At 38.8% G+C, this 23,735-nt stretch overlaps 3 protein-coding genes across 4 annotated transcripts; all 3 read right to left on the reverse strand.

Annotated features, from left to right (window-relative positions):
* Positions 1-256: 256 nt before the first annotated feature.
* LOC135154935 (5-hydroxytryptamine receptor 1F-like) lies at positions 257-11,111 on the reverse strand. 2 transcript variants are annotated; one of them, XM_064103179.1, is made up of 3 exons: positions 10,214-11,111; positions 1,591-4,693; positions 257-839 (listed from the first exon to the last, which is right to left on the reverse strand). In XM_064103179.1, exons 2-3 carry the CDS (start codon positions 2,251-2,253, stop codon positions 534-536), a joined length of 969 nt encoding a protein of 322 aa, XP_063959249.1. In that variant the 5' UTR covers positions 2,254-4,693; positions 10,214-11,111; the 3' UTR covers positions 257-533. Both variants share the same exon structure in this region; 1 of them encodes a protein (XP_063959249.1).
* Positions 11,112-15,271: 4,160 nt separating this feature from the next.
* On the reverse strand, positions 15,272-18,293 carry LOC129266719 (5-hydroxytryptamine receptor 1F-like). The gene is made up of 2 exons (XM_054904534.2): positions 17,514-18,293; positions 15,272-16,769 (listed from the first exon to the last, which is right to left on the reverse strand). Exons 1-2 carry the CDS (start codon positions 18,291-18,293, stop codon positions 16,464-16,466), a joined length of 1,086 nt encoding a protein of 361 aa, XP_054760509.2. The 3' UTR covers positions 15,272-16,463.
* Positions 18,294-19,429: 1,136 nt separating this feature from the next.
* On the reverse strand, positions 19,430-22,854 carry LOC135154893 (muscarinic acetylcholine receptor M5-like). The gene is made up of 2 exons (XM_064103119.1): positions 21,957-22,854; positions 19,430-20,720 (listed from the first exon to the last, which is right to left on the reverse strand). Exons 1-2 carry the CDS (start codon positions 22,740-22,742, stop codon positions 20,418-20,420), a joined length of 1,089 nt encoding a protein of 362 aa, XP_063959189.1. The 5' UTR covers positions 22,743-22,854; the 3' UTR covers positions 19,430-20,417.
* Between the last annotated feature and the right edge of the window lie 881 nt (positions 22,855-23,735).

Genomic DNA, 23,735 nt, shown 5'->3' on the forward strand with positions numbered 1-23,735 from the left:
AGGGGGGGGCACTCTGCCCCCCCCTGACGAGTCACAACCCATGCCAAAACGTATCTTTGCCCCCCCTGACGGGCTTGAAAAACCTTTTTTGCCCCCCCCTGACGAGCTTGAAGACTTTTTTTTTTTTTTTTTTGCTTGTCAATTTTTTTTATGGAACGAACTCCTTCAAGACTTTTTTTTTTTTTTTTTTTTTTTTTTTTTTTTGCTTGTCAAATTTTTTCTGGAACGAAATCCTTATTTTTTTTTTTTTTTTTTTGCTTGTCAAATTTTTGGGCGGACGGTTTTGCCCCCCCTGTGGAAAATCCTAGGTACGCCACTGGATCCGAATAAAACTTTTCAAAAGATTTCTTAAACAGGAGAGTTTGCATATTAAGTATATTTTTAAATCCAATTTGCTGTTACTGTTTAGAACCTTACCGGTCTTTATCAGGAGCTTGGACACTGAGAATCGAAAGATTCGGTCAATTGATTATTAGACTTCAAATTACAAATGCAAAAATTCCAAACCCGCCATAATCTAATAAAACAGATGATTATTTCCCTCTGCAATACCGGATAGGGTGGCGGATCAAACTGAATACGGTTTTCCGAAACAGCGGCTGCGAGACAACGTAGCAAAGCGGATTGAGTAAGCTATTCACGTAGACCAGCCAACCGGGTACCAAATGCGCCCAGTCAGGAAGCCGTGGATAGATGAGTGTCGGTTCAATCGAGTAGATAAAGGAGATGACAGAAACTGGAAACCAGGTAATAAAGAAAGCGATGACGATGAAGAGGAGTGTCTTTGTGGCGCTGCGAACCTCGGATGCTGATTCACGCTTGACTGCTTTCTGACCACCCTAATGGGGAAAAGATTCATAGATGAAAATAAAAGTCATGAATTTCATATTTACATACCGCCTGAAGATTGAATGATGTCAGCTTACATACGCGACGTTACAACATAGGTTTTTACGTGTACGTGGTAACTGATTTTTTGCATCACTAGGATAAAGAGTGTAATAATTACAATAGTAATGATATGTAACATTTGTATAGCGCTTTATACAAATGTTTCAAAGCGCTGCATACTATTTACCCCGGCTTATGCACGGCTACCCTGATCGGACGCTCGAGTATTCACGGAATTTCTTCCTACCATGAAGGCCTACCAATTTACTACACCTGGGTGGAGAGTGGAACATGTAGATAAACACCTTGCCAAAGGACGCGAGTGGGGATTCGCACCCCAACCCTTGAGGTTCAAAGTCAGGACACTTATCCACTGAGACGCAACGCCTCTACATGAATTAACTTTTATGACAAATAATGGCTACTCAATGCTCTCTGTATTCAATCAATTGCCTCATTATGGACGGACCTTTGCAGGGATGTACTTGAGGCCGGCCCCGAGGCCAAATTTTGCCGGCCTTGGCCACGACCCGAGTCAGTGTAGAAAGTGTATGGGAGAAGGCTTTCTCCAGCCGATTTCCTTCCCCTTTTCCTCCCCACATCTTTCTTGCTTTTGAAATTTTTCAAGTAAGGGACTCGCTCGAACCCCGGAACAACCCCCCGGCTACGGGCTTTGATATGGAATTAATGAATACTCACAGATTCTATGGTAGTAATGGGGCCTTCTTTGGAATCACCAGCGTCGTTACCACCGTCCGATTTGCTTTGCCGCGACCATGAAGTGTCCCCATTAAAAACTTCACCGATGTGCTTTCTACCGGCTATCTTTTGGATCTTCACGAAGATCCGCACATAGATTATCAGCATGATTGTGAAAGGGATGATGAACCGAATAAATACTGGTACTATCTGGCCGATCGCGTAGATCGCCTTTCGCTTGCTCCTGGTGGTGAAATGCCCGATGGGATCGTAGGTTGCTCGGTGTCTATCGATGCAGATGGTGACGATGATCAGATTTGATACAAACTGGACGCTGCTGAAGACACCGTAGAAGATCCGGCACGAGTTGTTACCAGGGAATGGGAATCGTCTAAAATAGGTATGCAAGGATGTCACGATGATGACAAACCCAAAGAGAAAGTCAGAGATTGTAAGGTTTATGATGAAGTAGTTGTTGTAGCCACGGAGTCGTTTTTCGACGGCAAATGCTGCCAGGCTGAGGCCATTGGTCGTGATGATGAGGGCCACTAGGAGCAGCGGTAGGAGCAGGGCGTGGAGACCACGTCTCTCATCATCCGTTTCCGTCGCTACTGTTTCTTGTTGCTCCTGAAAAACGTCGGTCGTATTCCCGTCCGCGTACATGACTCTCACTACGGAGCTAGAAATTATGTTTCTAATTTTTTTTATTTTACTAGTGGCACTATAATCGTTGCATGAAGGATAACTTACTACTGTTATATTCTTATCAAACCCAATACAAATATGGCTACATGCTCTTGCTGACCGTCACTCAAGGTAGTATTTCGATACTAAAATGCTTTGACTTATATACGAGGCAGTTTCCCTTGAAAGGAATATCATTCCTTTCATATGGATATCACTTTTTCAATAGATAGTTAGGATAAAAAGATTCCGTGACGAAAGGTACTATTTTTTGCAAGATATTGAGTAGAAGCGTAATGTATAACACGGTTGGAGATAAGTGGTTGTGTAACTATATCGATCTGTTGGTTAATAAAGGTACACTGTACATGCCTGCGTGTATTGAGGACACGATAATATAGGCCTATAGATATCTTAAAGGATATCACATGGGATAAATCAATAGTTCATAAATCATAAGAACATTGAGAACAGAAGAAGATACAGTGCAGTGAACAGTGGCATAGTGAGCCAAATACTAGGACCGCAGCATGGCGTATGTCTGAGGAAAGCTTTCTAAGCGATCAGGAACAAATAAAGAGAGAAAGTGAAAACTTTGCCTTCTTAAAATGGAATTCTTAATTTTGATAAATGTTGACATGGTATTGATAACGTTGAAATATTATCACACGTCACCATTTCATTCCCCTTCCCGGCCGCGTCAGACCAAAAGATGGGAGTTGCTGCTACCCTCGTCGATCTGGCTCTACACAGCGGTTGCCGGGCCGACGATCAATATTGGGCAAAGTAAATTTTCGGAGTATTTCATTACATGTCTATTTCGAAAAATAAGATACGGATTTTCATCTTTTCTTTTCTTGTTCGTAAAACTTTGGGGGCCAGCGCCCCAATGCCCCCGTATCTATACAGCAGCGATATCGACGTGTCCCTGATTAATTCATTCATCGCTTCTGACAAAAAGATATTTTGTTTCTACATGTATTAGGTATAGTGTTTTTTCAACTGTTCTTACAAAGACGGTGGCCTACGCGAGAAAGTGCTTCTATTCACGCCTTAAAGATGTTTCTCTTTTCCTAGGAGAATGCAAAAAGAGAAAAGCCAAGTACATGTATCTCTATCTAACTGTCTAAGAATAATTTATTTTTAGCAAAGCAAGGCAAAGTATGGCAATGACATCAGGTGTTGGGTAACTAAAATCATTTTTGCCATGTAAGAACGCAACTATGCTTTCGTAACAACTTACCCTGGAAACAGAAAGAGGTTATGACATACTTGCATTATCAATTTGAATGATATTGCACCCCAAGGTTTTCTCTCTCTCAAATACCCTTTGTCTTTGACCACGCTGCAGAATGAATTTCGTGCAAAATAGACCATATATATGTCACGAGGATGGCGATGCTTTTTTATGATAATGGTAATGATGATGATGATGACGACAATGATGACGATAGTGATGATAACATAAAGAAAGAAACGTTGTTATATGCATGTGAGGGAGTGATAAAAAGACTAGGAACCATATTCTGATCTCGTGTTTACTTTAGAACTCTGATCTAATTTTGTGGTTTAACTATGGATAGCCAATTGTGACACCAAACTCTAACATTACAGGTTCATTCCATAAGTACATTTGACATTCAAACCATTTATAACTCTCTGGGGATGGCGAATAAAGGAAAGACAAAGGACCTCTGTAAACGTAAGAAACATGCAATGTAAAGATAATTTTGACATGTTCAACAAGTTAAGATTGCCTTCAGAAAACGGGCCATTGTGCGCCTGTGAGAGTGAGCACAAGGATATTAATCTATGGTTTATGTTACCACATAAATCCAATTCTTTTTTTTGTCACAAAACATATACCTCAATGATTACCAGAAATGTGTGTGTGTGTCTGAACATCGTACAACAAACCAAAGTGTCTGGGCATTAATTCACCATAGAACACGATGTGAAACTATAATTTTGTGTTCATATTCATCTTCTATCTTAACAGAATGTGTGTCTAATTAATAACAGTCCAAAAGATTCTACACTAGATTTTGAAACTACGTTTTGTAATAAATCGTGTTTCTGAGTCTGTATCGTGGTAAAGCGGGTGGGGGTAATTATCCTAGCAACGACAATACCGGATAGGGCGGCAGAGCAAACCAAATACGGTTTTCCTGAAGAGCGGTTGGGAGATGACGTAACAGATCGGATTGAGTAGACCGTTCACGTAAACGAGCCAAATAGTTATCCAAAAAGCCCAGTAGGGTAGCCGCGGGTAGCCGAGCGTTCGATCGATAGTGACGACAATCGCCAAAAGAGACGTTGGGAACCACGTGATGAAGAAGGCCATGACGATGAAGAGTAGGGTCTTGGTGGCGCTTCGAACCTCTGAGGCCGGCTCACGATTTGCGGCTTTTTGAACTCCCTAGAGAAAACGAACCGACAAGGGAACAAAAAGGCAGTTGTAAGTGAATAAAATTCATGAAGCACCTCAACAAAATATTCAGTCAAGTACTCAATAAATTAAACGATAAAAAACAAGTAAATATATATTTGAATGAAGAAAGAAATCAACAAGTATGACACCTACTACAGTCCGGGCAGCGAAATTATTTTTCCCACTGAGTTCTGGACCGACATATGAATATTCATGACTTGCGTCTTCGGATTGAGAGTACGCATGCGCGTGGACTTGGCCTCCACCAGTGCCGATCGTAAGCATTCACGTTGCTCAGAATGAATTAGCATCGTCAAATTACCGGTACCCTTACATAGTTACATAGGCCTTATAGGCTTAGATCTATATATACATCCAATTCTTAAACACTTATCAAACTAGCTGCCATTAATGGCAAGACATGTGTTAGGGTAGGGCTAGCTTAGGCTAGCGCATTAACTTTACCTCAAATCTAGACCTGTCTAATGCCTAATACTAATAGGAATAGCCGACTAAGGCCATGGTTAACTTCGAACTGGTTAATTCCGAACTTTACGTTTGATTAGGTTTGGACCAATATTAGCTTATTTACCATGGTCTAATATGTCAAGTCCGTATACAGAACAAGTCCTAGATCTAAAAAAAATATATCTTAGTTCTAGTCTAGTCTCTAGATCTAGACTCTGATCTACGCGCTATCAGCAAACTAGTGTACCAAGGGGGGGGGGGGGCAGACTGCCCCCCTGACGAGTCATAACTGATCCAGGGGACGTGTCCCCCCCCCTTGAGAAGCCAAATGAATGATTTGTAATGTCAAAATGCAACGAAAAAAGACGTATGTCCCCTCTTTTGAACGTGAAAATCTTTTTTTTTCTTGTTAATTTTTTTTCAGCTACGAAATCCTTAATTTTGGGTGAAGACGTGGATCAAGATCACTGACGTTAATTTGTGCCTGACGTTAGAATACGTTCCATGCACGCACTGGTGTACTTATGGATTATGGATTATGAATTTCTTAGCTGAAAACAAAATTGACAAGCAAAAAAAAAAAAAAAAAAAAAATCTTCACGTTCAAAAAACGTCTTTTTCATTGCATTTTTACATTACAAATTATTAATTTGGCTTCTCAAAGGGGGCACGTCCCCTGAATCAGTTGTGACTCGTCAGAGGGACAGTCTTCCCCCCCCCCTTGGTACACTAGTGGTTCCATGCTGATACAGCGTAGATCAGAGTCTAGCTATAGAGACTAGACTAGAAATAAGATAATTATTTTTATAGATCTAGGACTGGTTTTGTATACGGACTAGACATATTAAACCATGGCAAATAAGCTAATATTTGTCTAAACCTAATTAAACGTGAAGTTCAGAATTAACCAGTTCGAAGTTAACCATGGCATTAGTCGGCTATTCAGTGTTGTAGTCAAGGCTCAAACCTCCAAGGCCAAGGCCAAGGCTTTAATACCCAAGGCCAAGGCTTCAATACCAAAGGTCAAGGCCAAGGCATGGAAACCCAAGGCCAAGGCCTGAAAACCTCAAGGCCAAGGCATTTCAAACTTACGATATACAGAACAATGAACTAACAATACTTAGGCGGCAGACATCTCACATGGTAAAATGTATGTGAGCGAGGGGACTGAGCGAGAAAAAAATCTAACCTTTGTACATTTAAAAACAAAAATAATTTCATGATAGAGACATATTAAAATAATGATATAGTTACCTGTGTACACATAACCCATAATTTTTCTATAGGCCATTTACATTGCAATAATTATTATTACCACGGTCATCTGATCCTGGCATTCTCAACGTATGTTTTTCTCCACTCCCTGGGACAGAGGCAGCAGAAAATTATTATTGGGGGGAGGGGGGGGGGGGGTCAACGCCAAAAAGGCACCCATTTATCAAAATGAGTTTTATTTGTGCAAACAGATACATGTATTTTCAAAATGAGATTATGAACTGCGTGAAGTAATTGTGTGTTTTGTAGAAATTAAGTTGAGCAAAGGCTTTCTAAAGTGATTTTTAATTATAAGATAGATATTTTGCTTTAGGTTTTACTTCTCAGCGAGAAAGCATAGCGAGCAAGCGGTTTTGAAAAAAAAATCAATTCTGAAGTTGTAAAACTTGATTTATGGTCAATTATGGGGCTAATCATTGTTGAAATTTCCTTGCGCGATGTTGCCAGCGCGAATCACCAGTTCAAACTTCTTGACATGTCGTGTAATAAGACATGGAAATTATTTTATTCTGAGCTGGTTTTTTAATCATGAAAAAGATGTGTATCTAACTAAAAATAACTTTGCACTCGCTAATCGTTTTTATATACTGACCAGTAAAGGAAGCAGTTAATTAAGCAGTTAATTACTGCATTTTAAATAAGATACATAACTCACCAATTAAAATAATGCGAGCGCAAAGCGCGAGCTCAAAAATTTGTGATATTCCAACCTGAAAACTGGACATTCTAAGCATTTTTTTGTGAACGGGAAGAGAACGAGTATAATCATTGATGCGAGTGCAGGAAGCGAGCCAAAAATTTGTGATATTCCAACCTGAAAACTGGACATTCTAAGCATTTTTTTTGTGAACGGGAAGAGAACGAGTATAATCATTGATGCGAGTGCAGGAAGCGAGCCAAAAAATTGTGATATTTCAACCATAAAGCAACATTCTATACATTTTTGTAACCATTAGCAGTACTGTACTAAACAATAATTGATGCAAGCACGATTCAAAATCTGTGATTTTCGAACCTGAAATGTATTATGTTTTATTATTAAAGAAGGTATTTCTTTTTTAAAAAGGGCATATTTCATTTTTTTGGGGGGAGGGGGGGGGGCAAGAGAGCACAAAGCGCAAGCTAAAATTTTCAAATGCTTAAACTGAAAATGAGTCATTTTTAGGACTCTTGTCAGTTTTCATATTTTTTTCTGCTTACAACCACTTTTATTAAACAGTTAATTAATCATTAATTATTAATACTTATTTACAATACTAATAATTATGAATTATTTAATTATTTTTTGTTAATTATTATTTCTTGAAACCATAATGACACAAAAACAAATACGTTGTTTATTTCCTTGAAACTGTAGAGAAATGAGATTCATGTTGAACGATATATGATTAAAAAGAAGTAAACATTTTTTCCCCTTTGTTTTGTCAATCTGACCCAAAACATATATAAAATTTAGAAGAGAGATAGAGAGAAGAAGAAGTCCCACCACCAAGAATAAACTTAGACAAGGGGGGGAAGGGAAAGGAAAAGATGGAGTAAATGTGATATTATTTTTTAAACAATCTATTGCAAAATTAGCTTTTCTTATAGAAAGAGGGGGACAAATTTTGTTCACTCGCTCGCTTCAATCGTTTTCTTCTTTTTTTTTAGAGAGAAATTTTGCTCTATATGCCATGCTTGGCCCCTCAAAGTTTCTGGCTCATCATGCCATTGACATAACCCATTTGGATATGACAAAATTGGAGACTGTGTTCAAGTTTACCAAATCTTTTCAGAATAGCATTAAGACTTAAAACATTCTTGTTGGCCAAAGAAAATAATACAAGGAAAATCCTAATGGAATAGAAATCAAACTTGTTATCGTTCTTTAGAGTTAGCTATGTTTAAAGTATGAAAATTGTTGTCAAAATTGCAGTCAGATGTAAAAAAATTTCTTGTCATCAAAGCACTATTATCTTGATCATGACCATTATTATTTACTGTCATTATTATGATTACAACACATTACCAATACATAATGCTATTTTTCATAACTGATGTATTCTTTGTTTGAATTTCTTGATAATGGTGACAATTACAATTGATGACACTGCTAGTACACTTACTACTGCTGCTGCTACTGTTACTGGTGATTGGAAGTATTGAACATTAGTGTTATTAAATATATATAAAAAAATTGAAACATTTATAATTACTTATTTAAAACAAATGAAAGTACAAAATACAAAATGCCTTGAAAAAGCCTTGAAAATGCCTTGAAAATGCCTTAAAATTTCAAGGCTCGAAATTCTCAAGGCCAAGGCCCTCTCAATGCCAAGGCTTTGAAAAAGTAGGCATTAAGGAGCCTTAGTGCCAAGGCCGAGCATCAAGGCACTACAACACTGATTAGTACTATGCATTAATTAGACAGGTCCTGATTTGAGGTAAAGTTAATGCGCTAGCCTAAGCTAGCCTTACCCTATCACATGTCTTGCCATTAATGGCAGCTAGTTTATTAAGTGTTTAAGAATTTGATATATACATGTATATATATAGATCTAAGCCTATAAGGCCTATGTAACTAAGTAAGGGTACCGGTAATTTGACGATGCTAATTCATTCTGAGCAACGTGAATGCTAAGTCCACGCGCATGCGTACTCTCAATCCGAAGACGCAAGTCATGAATATTCATATGTTGGTCCAGAACTCGGTGGGAAAAATAATTTCGCGGGTTATACGTCCAGATAAATCGCAACAGAGAATTAAACAATTCTAAAATATGAGAATGTGTTAGCTATTATCGCCGATGGCATTGTCTTGAGAAATCAAAGTGAGTTATCGTGATGTCTTTCTTTCGCATGATTGGTGAGAGCACAATGAACCACTTTGTCTTAACTTTAATCATGGTGACTTGTGGACCAATCATTCATAAGTCTATGAAAGTGGCAATTATCTACTCCCCCAAACTTTGCAGACATGGCCTCTTGCGTAGTTTTCTTCGTTATCGTTACTCATTTTATAAAATAATAAAAAATAGTATGTGTAAAAATAATTCTGTGGGCGCGTCGTGGTATAGTGGTTCTGACTCTCGCCTTTCGAACAGAGGGCCGTGGGTTCAAATCCTAGCCATGGTGTGTTTTCCTTCAGCAAGAAATTTATCCACAGTGTGCTGCACTCGACCCAGGTGAGGTAAATGGGTACCGGCAGGAAGTAATTCCTCTGTGCGCACCAGAATCGGTAGACTAGCTTAGCCGGGGTAATATAGGAGCGCCTTGAGCACCTAGCTAGGTGGATACGTGCGCTATACAAATCCTATATTTTATTATTACTCATTTTATCCCATTTTTCAATATTATGTCTCCGTATCCATAAAAGTATATAATATGAATGTATTGGAACTGATTTTTAACTAACAAGACAATTCATCTTTTTATAGACAACTTTTGTGTTGGTTAACGTAACAGATGCGATTTTTCTCACCTCCACGCAGAATGAATTTTATTAGAACACAATAAATGTATTGAAAATGTCCGTCGAATGACAATGAATAGCTGCGAGGCCTTTGACGACATTTGGTGAACCGGAACAGCAGTTCGTCTAAGTAACGGGAAATTGCAAATATGTCATTTGTCCAGAGTCCAGGGCAAAACTATTGTTTTGATTCACCACTTTTCGAAAAATATTTCTTGGTTGCTCATTGTCAGGAATGGCATTTGACAATACCGAGAGCGTTCCCTCGTGACTACACCTAAACGAAACAGAGAAGAAAGAAGTGTGCTACTTACAGATATTGTCTTTACTTGAGGGCGCTGTTTATTTTCCTTGACATCACCTTCCGGTAGGCTATGATCTGACACTGTGGTATCTTCGGTAAACTCCTTGTCGATGTGCCTTCCACTGGCGATCCCTCGAATCTTTATGAAGATCCGTATGTAGAGAATCAACATTATGGTGAAAGGGATGATGAAGCGGATCAGTACGGTCGACAATTGGGCGATTGGAAACACAGAATACCAGTGAAAACACTCTGAACCAAGCCGAAACTGCAGAATATAGTCAGGAACCGTCGAGTATGAAAACCAGAAAACAAAAGAAACGATCCACACGCAGATGTTGGTGTAGAGCGCCGTTCGCTTTCTTCGTCTTGTGAAATGTCCGATGGGATTATAGGTTGCCCGGTGTCTGTCAACGCAGATGGTGACGATGATCAGGTTAGATACGAATTGGATGCTGTTGCTGACACCGTAGAACACCTTGCACCTAACCGGAAAGGGAAAGGGAAGACGCCCAAGGTACATGTGTAAGCATGTAATGACGAGAAAAATCCCGAAGATAAAGTCCGAAATCGTAAGGTTTATGATGAAGTAGTTGTTGTAGCCACGCAGCTGTTTCTCGACGGCAAAGGCGGCCAGGCAGATACCATTGATCGCAATCATAATGAACACGAAAACCAGGAGTAACAACGGGATCCATCGATTTCTATCAGGCTCTGTACCTACTTCTGTAAGTTCTGTACCTGCTATTTCTGTATGTTCTTGAAGTAATTCAGTTGTATTGCCTTCAGCGTACATGGTCGATTATTGGCTCTGTGATCGGACAAGTACACTTCCTGGTTTAAAGAATCTCTCTTCTGAAGAGCATTGAAAGATACTCTCAGGGTCTTTGGCCAAGTTGGTCTGATCTAATTTCCCAATTGCTGAACAACTCTATTTAACCCATCACTAAATATATGTATATTTGCAGTCACGCCTATTATACGCCCCATTCGCGTGACACGCAATATTATTTTTTTCTCAACTTATAAAGGTTTTGCATTAAATTTCAACTAAGTGCATTTAGTACCGTCATGATTAAAAAATTAATTTAATTTAAAGCACTTATTGAACATTTAGTAAAACTAAATCTATCGATTAGATGACAAAGAGAGATGAACCCACATTTGCAAATTTTGAAGAGATAGAAAAAAAAGAGTGGGGGAGGAGAATGAGAGGAAGAGAGGGCGAGAGAGAGAGAGATGGGGGATGACAGGAATCATTTAATGCAATTTTAGAACCGAAAAGGAATCTTGACAAATTCAATACAATTTGTTTCGGGCACCGTTTACACAAATATTTACAATAAATTAAAGAAAAATTGACAACGCTGAAACGAGAAAACGGTCGAAATAGCATAATGATCAACATACACATTATGATGATTATCAAGCTATGAACATCGTTTTTTTGCTATTTGAAATTGATCACAAATCTTTGTGTTACCGTCCCCGTAGCGTGTTCTTTTGCCAAGCGAAAAATCGATTTCCCCATGAATAGGGGAAATAAAAAGAAATAAAGTATTTCGTTGACCGTTGGTTTCTACTTTTTGAAAAAGAGATCGATTTTTAATGATTTATAAGGAAATTATTTCGTTTGGTAAAAAACGAGGACAACCTCATTTTAGATTGGCAACACTAATCTTCAAGTATGCTAAGTGTATCATACATGAAGGTTGAGAATAGTCTCTTGATATTTTCCGTGGTACCAAAGAAAACAAACTTCAAATCGTAAAGAATATAATCAATATCACCCAACTGAATAAGTCTTAATTCTGAATCATCTCTTTTACATTCAATAAAAGATCTCTAAGACTTCTAATCTTTCAATAGTGGTGCGTCCTTTAAAGATTGAGGGGAAAGAGGTAAACTTTTACTATTGATGTTTTCAGAACGACTTAGTATTTCCGTTTAAAATTGATTGATCTTCATCTTGATTTCGTCGAGGCATAGATTTGTTAAAAAGTAATATTATTAGCCCACGATTAGAGTGTCTCAATTAAAAACGAAGACCCTGAGTTTGAATTGATTTATGCGTTCAAATCATGTCATAGAAAATGAACAATTACCTGTATAACTTATAGAACAATGATTTCAATTGGTCAGGGGCATAACAGGGGTCGGTTGCAAGGGGGGGGGGGGAGCAAGAGCAAAAAAAATCCCGGTCGTGAACATGCAGTGGCATGTTTAGGGGGAAGATATGATGTATATATATATATATATATATATATATATGAAGCTGCGAGCGAAGCGAGCGAGCAAAAATCTCGATATTTTTATTTTAAAAATCAAATTTGGGATATATTTTTACATAATATTCAGAAAATGATATGATGTCTTACTTTTCTCTCTTTCCTTTTCTGTATTTATGTACGCCACTGTGAATTTGATTTTGTTTATTGTTCGCGAGCATTAGAGCAAAGCTCCATGCAGCAGTGGCATAAGAGTGAGTAAAAAAAAAAAGAGGGGCACTGTATGGCACGTGTGGCAACAAGTTACTTTATATAAGTCCTGAGCGAGCGAAGCGGGCGAAAAAATCACCTTTTCATGAGAATCTAACTTTGAGAAAGATTTTGACATGATATTCAGAAAATAACACAATATCTTACACTTTCCCTTTGCTTTTCTGTCCTCCTTTTCCTTTTTGTTCTTGGATGTAGAACTATTGGGGGCCATAGCACAAACTTTTCCATCTCTATGCCACTGCTATTCGGGTGGGGTCCGGGGGCAGAGACCCCGGAAACCCTTGATTCTAAAACCATTTAAAACCTTACAGATGGCTGCTATTTTTAATCAAATTACGGGTTCAGTTTTTACACAAGACATTAATTCAACGCAGTTGCGTAATAAACCAAATATTTTGAGGGGCACAACACAGCAAATGCGGGATAATTTGTTTAAGTCGCTAGCGAGCGAAAAAGGAATTTGGCTTTTTGAAATGAAATTATAATTACATGAATTACGAGATAGATTTTTCATTATATTCAATCAAACATATTTCATTGTTTTCCATTCATGTGATTTCGTTGTCTCCATGTTTTTTGGCACCCAATGGCTGTGGAACCATGCATGCTCCCCCCCCCCCTGTACGCCAGTGCTTCAATAATTGACGTAAATTGACTTCATAGAGCCCTTTAATATTAACAGATGAAGAGCCCCTACTAAATAGGGTCTGGGGCAGCTACCATTGGATGGATATGTCTAACCCTTGGCTAACCATTTTGTCTTGATTGCACCCGTTATTGTATAAAACTTAGCAAGCTTGTAATATACTTCATATGCATTCATACCATCCATCTTTCTTCCCGTTCTTTATTTCCAATCCTCGGCAGCGCGTTCGTGTTTTAGCTTCTCTTTTTTTTTTAGAAGTCCCTTTTCTTCGTTTTCAAATTGAGCTTTATGCTCATTCCATTTTACCTTCATTTCCCGCTTTTGTTTACTATTATTTTATTTCCCTTTCTTATTAATATAGTATTAGTATTTCGGAATGGTGCGTCTTACATGTTCTTCATTACTTCTTTTTCCCGCTTTCCTTCCGCTTTCCCTCTTTATGTTTTTTTATATTTCCCCCCTTTTTTTCCTTTCCCTTTTCCTTCTTTTTTCTTTCTTTCTTTCTTTCTTTTTCCCGTTTATTTTTCTGGCGGAGAAACCCGCCAGGGGGGAGGCAGCCTGCCCCCCGCCCCCGCCTGTTACGCCACTGTGTAGATAACGTAGTGCCGTGATAATGTAGCATAATAGGTGTGTTGGCTCAGTTAGTAGAGAGTAACAGGTGCGTAGTAGGGGTCCTTGGCTAAGAGAGAGGAGGGGGGGGGGGCGGGTATAAAGCCAAAATTTCCCGGTCTTCTCATGATGTGAAGAATTGTGAACATAATTTTTTATGATTGTACGCGAGCGATAGCGCGAAGATCTATGCGATACATTTTTTGGCCTTTTGAAAATGAAATTCTAATGTAATTGAAGAGGCGTTTCTAACCCGTTTAGCATTTGGACATAGGACATAGCCCATGCTTGGGCCGTATATCCGCAACTTCTTGAAGTTCAGTAATTTTTTTTGTCTTGATTGCGACCGTCATTGCTTGAAATTTAACAAGCCTATATTGACTTCATACATATACCCTATCCCATTCTTCCAAATCTTCTACGTTTATTATAATAATAGGGGCCTTGATGGTTAAATCAGCACTATAAACGGAACAATAACATAACCATTATTCACCGCCATCAATAACATCACCATCATGATCAACATCATCGCACTCATCCTCCTCATCATCACCATTATCATTCTAATCGTCGTTATTACCATCACTACCATCATCCTCATCGTAATCACCATTACTATCATTATCAACATCATTACCACTAACATTATCATCACCATCATCAACATCACAATCATCATCATCATTATCATTACCATTATCATCATCATCATAACCAACATCATTGTCATCAATCATCATCTTCATCAATCATCATCATCACCACCAACATAATCATCACCATCCCCATCCTCATCATCATCACCATCATCACCACTCTTCATCATCAAAATCATCATCATCATCATCAATCACTATCATCATCACCATCATCATCATCCTCATCCCCATCATCATCATCATCCTTATCATCATCACTATTACCACGAACATTATCGTCATCAGGGTCACCTTCACTATCAGCATCATCAGCAACGGCTTCCACACCAACCACTGACAACGACATCAACAACAATGTTAATAATCTGTATCATCATCGCCGTCGTCTAGAAATCAGCACAAATACCGTCACAATCAATATCTTCTTTTATCTGCGAATACAGAAGTCGAAGTCACAAGGAGGTCCAATGAAGAAAAGAAATAATTTTTTTAAGAAAGGATCGACAAGAAGAAGAAAAGGATTGACGGGGGATTTGAGGATAAAGTGTAAAAAAGATAAGAACAAGATGGTCAATTAAACAAATAATATATCATTATGAGAGTATTTTGATTATTATTTTTAATATAGAGTGAAGTTCGTTCATTATGTCAAATTATGCGGGAGTGATGTGGTCTTGATAATGATACGGAGTTTGTTCTTCATGACTTTATAACATAGATGTAACATAAAATCTAAATATACTATACTGTCTATACAATAAACGTGTATGCAGTATCCAAGCATTGTCTTGTCATTACACAAGATACATTAATCATGTGAGCCCGAAATGTATAACAAAAAAGAGTATTTGAATTAATACACTTTGAACTAAAATATTAATTAAAAAATGTAAAATAAAGATGGATCTCAACAGATGAAATTATCTTCCAAACATACAATGTGGGGGGGGGGGGGTAATTACCCTTACCATTTTCAATCTACACTGTTAGAAAATTTATCCTTAAAATAAACGAAGTTTCTGCAGCAGTCTCGAGAACACCTGTAATCTTACCAGATTGCGTAATCTTACAGGAAATTGGTATTTGGTGTATGAAATCTTACAAATATCATTAAATTAAACACCCTTTTCCCCTTTTTAAACAGACCTGTTCTGTTAAATTGCAGAAAAATTCCTGTTTTATGAATTTACAGAATGATTCTGTTATTGCTTTCTGCAAAATCTTATTTTTTCCTGTAAAATAAGGTTTTTTTTACAGTGTATACCGTTGTCTCTATAATTTCATACCCGACAAACCAACAGGCGATTTCCACAAGTATAGCATACACATGATGAACAAATCCTTTTATAATTGATTTCGTAGCTGTAACTCAATAGGAGTAATGAAATAAATCACTACATTACAGATATACCCATATAAATAGGTACCATCTCATAATCAGAAATTAAGTATTTTTGTTTTACCTTACCTCACTTTGTGTTTGTGACATACTAATGCCAATACATTCAATACGAAGTTCATTTTTACTTTCCTCTAAAATCAACAACATGATATGATGTATAATGGTTTAATTTTTATTGAGCAATAAATTATTCACAATAAGAACCTCAATATCTAGAGTAAGTTCCGAATAGAACTTTTAAACAGATTTCCCAAACATGATAGTTAATTGGATATTAAGTGTATTTTTAAATCCAATTTGCTATTACCGTTTAGAACCTTACCAGTCGTTCTCAGGAGCTATAGGACACTGAGAATCGTACGATTCAGTCAATTGATAATCAGACTTCAACTTACAAATGCAACGATTCCAAACCCGCCATAATTAAATGAAACAGAGGACTATTTGCCTCTGCAGTACCGGATAGGGTGGCGGATCAAACCGAATACGGTTTTCCGAAACAGCGGCTGCGAGACAACGTAGCAAAGCGGATTAAGTAAGCTATTCACGTAGACCAGCCAACCGGGTACCAAATGCGCCCAGTCAGGAAGCCGTGGATAGATGAGTGTCGGTTCAATCGAGTAGATGAAGGAGATGACAGAAACTGGAAACCAGGTAATAAAGAAAGCGATGACGATGAAGAGGAGTGTCTTTGTGGCGCTGCGAACCTCGGATGCTGATTCACGCTTGACTGCTTTCTGACCAGCCTAATTGGGAAAAGATTCATGGATAAAAATAAAAGTCATGAACTTCATATTAACATACCGCCTGAAGATTGTATGATGTCAGCTTACATACGCGACGTTACAATATCGGTTTATACGTGTACGTAGTAATTGATTTTGTGCATCACCAGGATAAAGAGTGTAATAATAACAATAGTAATGATATGTAACATTTGTATAGCGCTTTATACCAATGTTTCAAAACGTTGCATACTATTTACGCCGGCCTTTGCACGGCTACCCTGATCGAACGCTCGAGCATTCAAGGGATTCCTTCCTACCATGAATGCCTACCCATAAACTATACCTGGTTGGAGAGTGGCAAATGTAGATCAATGCCTTGCCAAAGGACGCGAGTGGGGATTCGAACCCCAGCCCTTGAGGTTCAAAGTCAGGACACTTATCCACTGAAACGCAACGCCTCTACATGAATTAACTTTTATGACAAATAATGGCTACTCAATGCTCTCTGAATTCAATCAATTGCCTCATTATGGACGGACCTTTGCAGGGATGTACTTGAGGCCGGCCCCGAGGCCAAATTTTGCCGGCCTTGGCCACGACCCGAGTCAGCGTAGAAAGTATATGGGAGAAGGCTTTCTCCAGCCGATTTCCTCCCCACATCTTTCTTGCTTTTGAAATTTTTCAAGTAAGGGACTCGCTCGAACCCCGGAACAACCCCCCACCCCGGCTACGGGCTTTGATATGGAATTAATGAATACTCACAGATTCTATGGTAGTAATGGGGCCTTCTTTGGAATCACCAGCGTCGTTACCACCGTCCGATTTGGTTTTCCGCGACCATGAAGTGTCCCCATTAAATTCTTCACCGATGTGCTTTCTACCGGCTATCTTTTGGATCTTCACGAAGATCCGCACATAGATTATCAGCATGATTGTGAAAGGGATGATGAACCGAATAAATACTGGTACTATCTGGCCGATCGGGTTCACGAAATGCCAAACGATGCAACCGGAAGTGTTGTTGAAGTCCATGACGAAGTCGGGAATCGTCGAAAAACCGAACCAGAAAAGGATCGATGCAACCCAGACGGAAATATTCGCGTAGATCGCCTTTCGCTTGCTCCTGGTGGTGAAATGCCCGATGGGATCGTAGGTTGCTCGGTGTCTATCGATGCAGATGGTGACGATGATCAGATTTGATACAAACTGGACGCTGCTGAAGACACCGTAGAAGATCCGGCACGAGTTGTTACCAGGGAATGGGAATCGTCTAAAATAAGTATGCAAGGATGTCACGGTGATGACAGACCCAAAGAGAAAGTCAGAGATTGTAAGGTTTATGATAAAGTAGTTGTTGTAGCCACGGAGTCGTTTTTCGACGGCAAATGCTGCCAGGCTGAGGCCATTGGTCGTGATGATGAGGGCCACTAGGAGCAGCGGTAGGAGCAGGGCGTGGAGACCACGTCTCTCATCATCCGTTTCCGTCGCTACTGTTTCTTGTTGCTCCTGAAAAACGTCGGTCGTATTCCCGTCCGCGTACATGACTCTCACTACGGAGCTAGAAATTATGTTTCTAAATTTTTTGATTTTACTAGTGGCACTATAATCGTTGCATGAAGGATAACTTACTACTGTTACATTCTTATCAAACCCAATACAAATATGGCTACATGCTCTTGCTGACCGTCACTCAAGGTAGTATTTCGATACTAAAATGCTTTGACTTATATACGAGGCAGTTTCCCTTGAAAGGAATATCATACAAGGCGGTATCCTTTCATATGGATATCACTTTTTCAAAAGATAGTTAGGATAAAAAGATTCAGTGACGAAAGGTACTATTTCTTGCAAGATATTGAGTAGAAGCGTAATGTATAACACGGTTGGAGATAAGTGGTTGTGTAACTATATCGATCTGTTGGTTAATAAAGGTACACTGTACATGCCTGCGTGTATTGAGGACACGATAATATAGGCCTATAGATATCTTAAAGGATATCACATGGGATAAATCAATAGTTCATAAATCATAAGAACATTGAGAACAGAAGAAGATACAGTGCAGTGAACAGTGGCATAGTGAGCCAAATACTAGGACCGCAGCATGGCGTATGTCTGAGGAAAGCTTTCTAAACGATCAGGAACAAATAAAGAGAGAAAGTGAAAACTTTGCCTTCTTAAAATGGAATTCTTAATTTTGATAAATGTTGACATGGTATTGATAACGTTGAAATATTATCACACGTCACCATTTCATTCCCCTTCCCGGCCGCGTCAGACCAAAAGATGGGAGTTGCTGCTACCCTCGTCGATCTGGCTCTACACAGCGGTTGCCGGGCCGACGATCAATATTGGACAAAGTAAATTTTCGGAGTATTTCATTACATGTCTATTTCGAAAAATAAAATATGGATTTTCATCTTTCATTTTCTTGTTCGTAAAACTTTGGGGGCCAGCGCCCCAATGCCCCCGTATCTATACGGCAGCGATATCGACGTGTGCCTGATTAATTCATTCATTGCCTCTGACAAATAAATATTTTGTTTCTATTAGGTATAGTTTTTTTCCAACTGTTCTTACAAAGACGTTGGCCTTAGCGAGAAAGTGCTTCTATACACGCCTTAAAGATGTTTTATTTTCCTAGGAGAATGTAAAAACAGAAAAGGCAAGTACATGTAGGTCGATCTAAGAAGGAATTTATTTTTAGCAAAGCAAAGTATGGCAATGACATCAGGTGTTGGGTAACTAAAATCATTTTTGCCATGTAAGAACGCAACTACGCTTTCGTAACAACTTACCCTGGAAACAGAAATAGGTTATGCCATACTTGCATTATCAATTTTAACGATATTGCACCCAAGGTTTTCTCTCTCTCAAATACCCTTTGTCTTTGACCACGCTGCAGAATTAATTTCGTGCAAAATAGACCATATATATTTCACGGTCGTGTTGATGCTTTTGATTATAATGATGGTGATGATGGTGATGGCGACGATGATGACGATAGTGATGGTAAAATAAAGAAAGAAACATTGTAATATGCATGTGAGGGAGTGATAAAAAGACTAGGACCCATATTCTGAACTCGTGTTTACTTTAGAACTCTGGTCTATTTTTGTGGTTTAACTATGGATAGCCAATTGTGACACCAATCTCTAAAATTACAGGTTCATTCCATTAGTACATTTGACATTCAAACCATTTATAACTCTCTGGGGATGGCGAATAAAGGAAAGACAAAGGACCGCTGTAAACGTAAGAAACATGCAATGTAAAGAGAATTTTGACATGTTCAACAAGTTAAGATTGCCTTCAGAAAACGGGCCATTGTGCGCCTGTGAGAGTGAGCACAAGGATATTAATCTATGGTTTATGTTACCACATAAATCCAATTCTTTTTTTTGTCAACAAACATATACCTGAATGATTACCAGAAATGTGTGTGTGTGTCTGAACATCGTACAACAAACCAAAGTGTCTGGGCATTAATTCACCATAGAACATGATGTGAAACTATAATTTTGTGTTCATATTCATCTTCTATCTTAACAGAATGTGTGTCTAATTAACAGTCCAAAAGATTCTACACTAGATTTTAAAACTACGTTTTGTAATAAATCGTGTTTCTGAGTCTGTATCGTGGTAAAGCGGGTGGGGGTAATTATCCTAGCAACGGCAATACCGGATAGGGCGGCAGAGCAAACCAAATACGGTTTTCCTGAAGAGCGGTTGGGAGATGACGTAACAGATCGGATTGAGTAGACCGTTCACGTAAACGAGCCAAATAGTTATCCAAAAATCCCAGTAGGGTAGCCGCGGGTAGCCGAGCGTTCGATCGATAGTGATGACAATCGCCAAAAGAGACGTTGGGAACCACGTGATGAAGAAGGCCATGACGATGAAGAGTAGGGTCTTGGTGGCGCTTCGAACCTCTGAGGCCGGCTCACGATTTGCGGCTTTTTGAACTCCCTAGAGAAAACGAACCGACAAGGGAACAAAAAGGCAGTTGTAAGTGAATAAAATTCATGAAGCACCTTAACAAAATATTCAGTCAAGTACTCAATAAATTAAACGATAAAAAACAAGTAAATATATATTTGAATGAAGAAAGAAATCAACAAGTATGACACCTACTACAGTCCGGGCATACGTCCAGATAAATCGCAACAGAGAATTAAACAATTCTAAGATATGAGAATGTGTTAGCCATTATCGCCGATGGCATTGTCTTGAGAAATCAAAGTGAGTTATCGTGATGTCTTTCTTTCGCATGATTGGTGAAAGCACAATACACCACTTTGTCTTAACTTTAATCATGGTGACTTGTGGACCAGTCATTCATAAGTCTATGAAAGTGGCAATTATCTACTCCCCCAAACTTTGAAGACATGGCCTCTTGCGTAGTTTTCTTCGTTATCGTTACTCATTTTATAAAATAATAAAAAAATAGTACGTGTAAAAATAATTCTGTGGGCGCGTCGTTGTCTAGTGGTTCTGACTCTCGCCTTTCAAACAGAGGGCCGTGGGTTCAAATCCTAGCCATGGTGTGTTTTCCTTCAGCAAGAAATTTATCCACAGTGTGCTGCACTCGACCTAGGTGAGGTAAATGGGTACCGGCAGGAAGTAATTCCTCAAAAAGCTGTGCGCACCCGAATCGGTAGACTAGCTTAGCCGGGGTAATATAGGAGCGCCTTGAGCACCTAGCTAGGTGGATACGTGCGCTATACAAATCCTATATTTTATTATTACTCATTTAATCCCATTTTTTAATATAATGTCTCCGTATCCATAAAAGTATATAATATGAATGTATTGGAACTGATTTTTAACTAACAAGACAATTCATCTTTTTATAGACAACTTTTGTGTTGGTTAACGTAACAGATGCGATTTTTCTCACCTTCACGCAGAATGAATTTTATTAGAACACAATAAATGTATTGAAAATGTCCGTCGAATGACAATGAATAGCTGCGAGGCCTTTGACGACATTTGGTGAACCGGAACAGCAGTTCGTCTAAGTAACGGGAAATTGCAAATATGTCATTTGTCCAGAGTCCAGGGCAATACTATTGTTTTGATTCACCACTTTTCGAAAAATATTTCTTGGTTGCTCATTGTCAGGAATGGCATTTGACAATACCGAGAGCGTTCCCTCGTGACTACACCTAAACGAAACAGAGAAGAAAGAAGTGTGCTACTTACAGATATTGTCTTTACTTGAGGGCGCTGTTTATTTTCCATGACATCACCTTCCGGTAGGCTATGATCTGACACTGTGGTATCTTCGGTAAACTCCTTGTCGATGTGCCTTCCACCGGCGATCCCTCGAATCTTTATGAAGATCCGTATGTAGAGAATCAACATTATGGTGAAAGGGATGATGAAGCGGATCAGTACGGTCGACAATTGGGCGATTGGAAACACAGAATACCAATGAAAACACTCTGAACCAAGCCGAAACTGCAGAATATAGTCAGGAACCGTCGAGTATGAAAACCAGAAAACAAAAGAAACGAGCCACACGCAGATGTTGGTGTAGAGCGCCGTTCGCTTTCTTCGTCTTGTGAAATGTCCAATGGGATCGTAGGTTGCACGGTGTCTGTCAACGCAGATGGTGACGATGATCAGGTTAGATACGAATTGAATGCTGTTGCTTACACCGTAGAACACCTTGCACCTAACCGGAAAGGGAAAGGGAAGACGCCCAAGGTACATGTGTAAGCATGTAATGACGAGAAAAATCCCGAAGATAAAGTCCGAAATCGTAAGGTTTATGATGAAGTAGTTGTTGTAGCCACGCAGCCGTTTCTCGACGGCAAAGGCGGCCAGGCAGATACCATTGATCGCAATCATAATGAACACGAAAAACAGGAGTAACAACGCGATTCCCCGATTTCCATCAGGCTCTGTACCTACTTCTGTAAGTTCTGTACCTGCTATTTCTGTTTGTTCTTGAAGTAACTCGGTTGTATTGCCTTCAGCGTACATGGTCGATTATTGGCTCTGTGATCGGGCAAGTACACTTCCTGGTTTAAAGAATCTCTCTTCTGAAGAGGATTGAAAGATACTCTCAGGGTCTTTGGCCAAGTTGGTCTGATCTAATTTCCCAATTGCTGAACAACTCTATTTAACCCATCACTAAATATATGTATATTTGCAGTCACGCCTATTACACGCCCCATTCGCGTGACACGCAATATTATTTTTTTCTCAACTTATAAAGGTTTTGCATTAAATTTCAACTAAGTGCATTTAGTATCGTCATAATTCAAAAATTCATTTAATTTAAAGCACTTATTGAACATTTAGTAAAACTAAATCTATCGATTTGATGACAAAGAGAGATTAACCCCCATTGGCAAATCTTGAAGAGATAGAAAAAGAAAGAGAGGGGGAGGAGAATGAGAGGAAGAGATGGCGAGAGAGGGAGGGAGAGATGAGGGATGGCAGGAATCAATTAATTCAATTTTATAACCGAAAAAGAATCTTGACATTCGAGCATTATATCTAATAAAATTTGTTTCGGGCACCGTTTACACAAATATTTACAATCAATTGTAAAAAAAAATACAACGCCGAAACGAGAACATGGTCGCAATATCATAATGATCAACATACCCATTTTGATCATTATCAAGCTATGAACATCGTTCTTGCTATTTGTAATTGATTACAAATATTGGTGTTACCGTCCTCGTAGCGTCTTCTTTTGCCAAGCGAAAAATCGATCTTCCCATGAACAGGGGAAATGATAAGAAATAAAGCATTTCGTTGACCGTTAGTTTCTACCTTTTGAAAAGAGATTGATTTTTAATGTTTTATTAGGAAATTATTTCGCTCACTAAAAAACTAGGACAATCTCATTTTAGATTGGCAACACTAATCTTCAAGTATGCTAAGTGTATCATACATGAAGGTTGAGAATAGTCTCTTGATATTTCCCGTGGTAACTAAGAAAACATATTTTAAATTGTAAAGAAT

This window comes from Lytechinus pictus, chromosome 8 (assembly GCF_037042905.1).
Source record: "Lytechinus pictus isolate F3 Inbred chromosome 8, Lp3.0, whole genome shotgun sequence".
NCBI lineage: Eukaryota > Metazoa > Echinodermata > Echinoidea > Temnopleuroida > Toxopneustidae > Lytechinus > Lytechinus pictus.

Coding starts and splice junctions, on each gene's coding strand:
- LOC135154935 (XM_064103179.1), bottom strand. CDS start 2,253: ATGTACGCGGACGGGAATACGACCGACGTTTTTCAGGAGCAACAAGAA. Junction 840..1,590: donor CCATTACTACCATAGAATCT/GTGAGTATTCAT, acceptor TTTCCCCATTAG/GGTGGTCAGAAAGCAGTCAA.
- LOC129266719 (XM_054904534.2), bottom strand. CDS start 18,293: ATGTACGCGGACGGGAATACGACCGACGTTTTTCAGGAGCAACAAGAA. Junction 16,770..17,513: donor CCATTACTACCATAGAATCT/GTGAGTATTCAT, acceptor TTTCCCAATTAG/GCTGGTCAGAAAGCAGTCAA.
- LOC135154893 (XM_064103119.1), bottom strand. CDS start 22,742: ATGTACGCTGAAGGCAATACAACCGAGTTACTTCAAGAACAAACAGAA. Junction 20,721..21,956: donor CTCAAGTAAAGACAATATCT/GTAAGTAGCACA, acceptor CGTTTTCTCTAG/GGAGTTCAAAAAGCCGCAAA.